Source organism: Myotis davidii, unplaced genomic scaffold, assembly GCF_000327345.1.
Source record: "Myotis davidii unplaced genomic scaffold, ASM32734v1 scaffold1453, whole genome shotgun sequence".
Classification (NCBI taxonomy): domain Eukaryota; kingdom Metazoa; phylum Chordata; class Mammalia; order Chiroptera; family Vespertilionidae; genus Myotis; species Myotis davidii.
The window spans coordinates 323743-327304 of NW_006284441.1; the positions used below are offsets into that span (position 1 = coordinate 323743).

General features: G+C 54.2%; 1 protein-coding gene across 1 annotated transcript in view; it reads left to right on the forward strand.

The window, feature by feature from the left end:
* Window positions 1–3307, forward strand: part of SPIRE2 (spire type actin nucleation factor 2) — a 16071-nt gene extending 12764 nt beyond the window's left edge. Inside the window, 3 exon segments of the mRNA XM_015572063.1 lie at window positions 1228–1255; window positions 1966–2081; window positions 2403–3307. Of these exon segments, the coding sequence (XP_015427549.1) occupies window positions 1228–1255; window positions 1966–2081; window positions 2403–2625 (367 nt within the window). The 3' untranslated portion in view covers window positions 2626–3307.
* Window positions 3308–3562: the final 255 nt, after the last annotated feature.

A 3562-nucleotide genomic window follows, 5' to 3' on the forward strand; every position in this document is an offset into this window, starting at 1 on the left:
ATCCATCAGCTGTCTCCTGCACGCCCCTGACTGGAGATCGAGGCCACAACCGGGCATGTGCCCTTGACCGGAATTGAAGCTGGGACCCTTCAGTCCACAGGCCGATGTCCTATCCACGGGCTAGGGCATGACTGGAGGCTTTGAAAGAATCACCCTGGAGCAGGGATTGGCAAACTCTAGCCCATGGGCCAAACACAGCCACTGCCTGTTTTGTAAATAGAGTTTTACTGGGACACAGCCACTCCCATTTGTTTACTCAATATTCATTATTTAGTCACACCTAGACATTTACTACATAACCCTTTAAAGGAAAAGTTTACTGACCCTCCCCTAAAGGTTTAAAGGAACAGTTCCATGAATAGTGTCTGCTCCCACCGGCCATGGTGGAAATGTAATTCATGGGCCAGAGTGGGATAATAATTTAAAATTTTTACTATATATTTTTTATTGATTTCAGAGAGGAAGGAGGAGATAGAAACATCAATGATGAGAGAGAATCATTGATTGGCTGCCTCCTGCACATCCACCTATTGGGGATCGAGCTCAAAACCTGGGCATGTGCCCTGATTGGGAATCGAACCGCGACCTCCTGGTTCATAGGTCGATGCCCAAACCCTGAGCCACACTGGCTGGGCATAAAAAATGAATTTGGACAATTTGTACTAATGTGGAGGAGCCCCTGATGCATCTTTATAGAACAGCATTTTTATTGAAGTGTACTTTTTGTTAACATACACTTACATCAGGAGAATGAAGACTGTATTGCTAGCAGGGATCATCTCTGAGGAGTGGGCTTTAGAGGAGAGGATTCCATCGTCTAAATTACAATTCTGATGTTCAGATTTTCGCAAGAAAGTGTTTATTTTTGAAGTCAGGTGCGGGGAATAAGAGATGTCCATCACTGCTTAAAACTGAGCCTCTCCACTGAGGTCCCTCTGGTCGCTTCAGTACTCATTGGACTCCCAAATCTTGCTTTTCTTTTTACTTAGTATTACACCCACAATAGTTCTGCCCCTCTTGGTTCTTCTTTAGAATATCGGGTCTGGAGGGAATGAGAACACTCCAGACCCGATATTCTAAAGAAGAACCAATGAGTACGGAAGCGGCCAGGGGCCCAGCAGGCGGCCAGGGCAGCTGACCGGCAGGTGTGCTGGTGGGACACCTACACGGAAGCAGCTGTTCTTCCCGGGCCTCTTCAGCGCTGACGCTTTTCCTCTTCCCTTCCAGAGCCGTCTGCACTTCCTGCAGCATAAAGGTGAGGCTCACTTGGGGTCTGAGCAAGGCCTCTGGGCATCCAGGTATTCTGCTGCTTGACAAGGGACGGGGGGCCTGCAGTCTCCTGTCAGATGACACCACCTTCATCTTTTATCTCACCTCCTCCTTCCAGGCAGAATCCATTCCTACCCTTTCCGAGACTGTACAGTTTTAAAAAACCCTAGCAGGTGCTTTTTGTTAACACTCCATGTTAGTAGGACAGTGCCAAGAAACCCTTCACTTCCCCTCGAGAGTCCTAGCTTCTGGCCCTGCAACTTCCTTGAGTGTGTTTGGAGGCTCTTTATAGCAGTTCAGGTGTCTGCGCACACACGTGCACTGAGGTAAGCGGGCAATGACATGTATAAGTAAGTGTGTCACCCCGTTACGCCTCAGCCCAGAAACAGGAACCTGCTTAAGAGGGATTTTCATCACCAGGTTCCAGACCCTGACTCTATATCCGGCCACTTGGCCGTGGAAAAGTGTCCACCTTGTCCTGCGTTAGGTATTTGCTATACAAGGGCCCGACGCTAGACCCTGCATGGTATAAAACACACAGTGCCTGCTCCGTGCCTGTATATGGGCAGCCATGCTGGGTGTGTGGAAGGAGGCAGGTGCCAGGCGGGAGGGGGGCTATCTAGAGAGCTGCAGGGGCGAGTGTGCCTGGACTGTCTCTAGGGAAGCCTTTGTCCACCCACAACTCTCTGTTTGCAGATGAAGATGCCCTCCAAGAAGTTTGCACACATCCCTGTCTACACGCTGGGTTTTGAGAATCCTCAGAGGGCGACAGCTGCCAGAGCCACAGCCACACAGCGGAGAGACGCCTTCCAGTGCGTGCCTTCGCCAACCCCGTGTGTCAGGCAATGCGGTGACGCAGGAGCTGGAGTGGGAGGTGTCCCGTTTCCTGGGACGCCCCAAGGAAGCCAGACGCAGGCGTCTGGGAGGGCCCTGGGGGCTGAGCAGCATGAGATGGAAACCATACTGGGTGCCGAGGGCCCAGGACTCAGGTTCCTCTCGAGGAAGAGCTTTTTCCAGGGTGCACTTTGTTCGGCATGTTCATTCCAAACACCTTGCGTGCCTGATGCGGGGGAGGGCGTGTGGACGTGGAGAAACGGGTGGGGGGCCTCCCTGACGCCCCTGTCCCTCCCCAGGTCCCTGCAAAGGCCCCAGTGGCAGAGTGTGGAGGAGGAGTTCCCTCACATGTACACCCACGGCTGTGTCCTGAAGGACGTCTGCAGCGACTGCACCAGCTTCGTGGCTGACGTGGTGTGCTCCAGCCGCAAGAGCGTGGATGCCCTCAACACCACCCCTCGCCGTGCCCGCCAGACCCAGTCCCTCTACATCCCCAACACCTGGACTCTTGACTTCAAGTGACAGCCCTTGCTACCTCAGGCTACCTGGCCCGAGGCTTTGCAAGGTGGCCAGGCCTCAGGGGAGGAGCCGGGCCAGTTCTGGATGAGGCCGAGCGCTCCCCATCCTGGGGCACAGCTGCTAGCTGCCTCGGGAGTGTGCATGTACATATATATATATATACACATATACATTTATATAACATATACACAGCCGATATATTTATATATGTTTCCTGGCCCCAAGCCCATTTGGGGTCAGGCTTATTTCCAGGATCCTCCCCAGGGAGGCTGTTTCCTCTCAGGACTCCGTGGGTGGAGTGGGAATGGCATAGGAGAGAAAGGGGGGCAGGCTGGAGGCAAGGGATGGTGGGACCCTGGGGAGGACCCTGCCCCTTTGTGTGTGCTCCATCCCTCCTTGGGCAGATGTCCAGGCGTGGAAGGGCATCTTGGTCCACAGGTGAACGGGACGTCCCACTTGCATCTGTGCCCCCTCTCAGGATATGGGCTGTGGGGGCACCTGGGGAGCTTGAGTGGGCCGAGATTCTCCTGGGCAGGTGTCCCAGGGCCACCCCCTTGGAAGCCTGGAGAAAAACTCACTCCCTTCCCAACACCACGCCCTGCAATGCTTTCAGTCTGGTTATCGGGAGGAGCCCTGTAAGTGTTTCTTCACGGCCACTCGGCCCAATAAAGGTGGTCTCACAATCTCCCGTCTGGGGCGTGGACTAAGGACCACCCAGCCACAGCAGTGGGTGTGTTCCCCAAGCGCAGAGCTGGGCTGAGGGGCCACCTGTCCCGCATCCCCCGCCGCCCCAGGCAGAGCCAGGATGCCCATCATGAGATGAGAGCATTCAGGCCCACTCCCATTCTCTACCTTAACTTTGTAATCTAGCACTTTAGTCCTACGTGGAACCAAGGGCTGCATGTGGGACAGCAGCTTAGCCTGCTGCCTGTCACCGGCC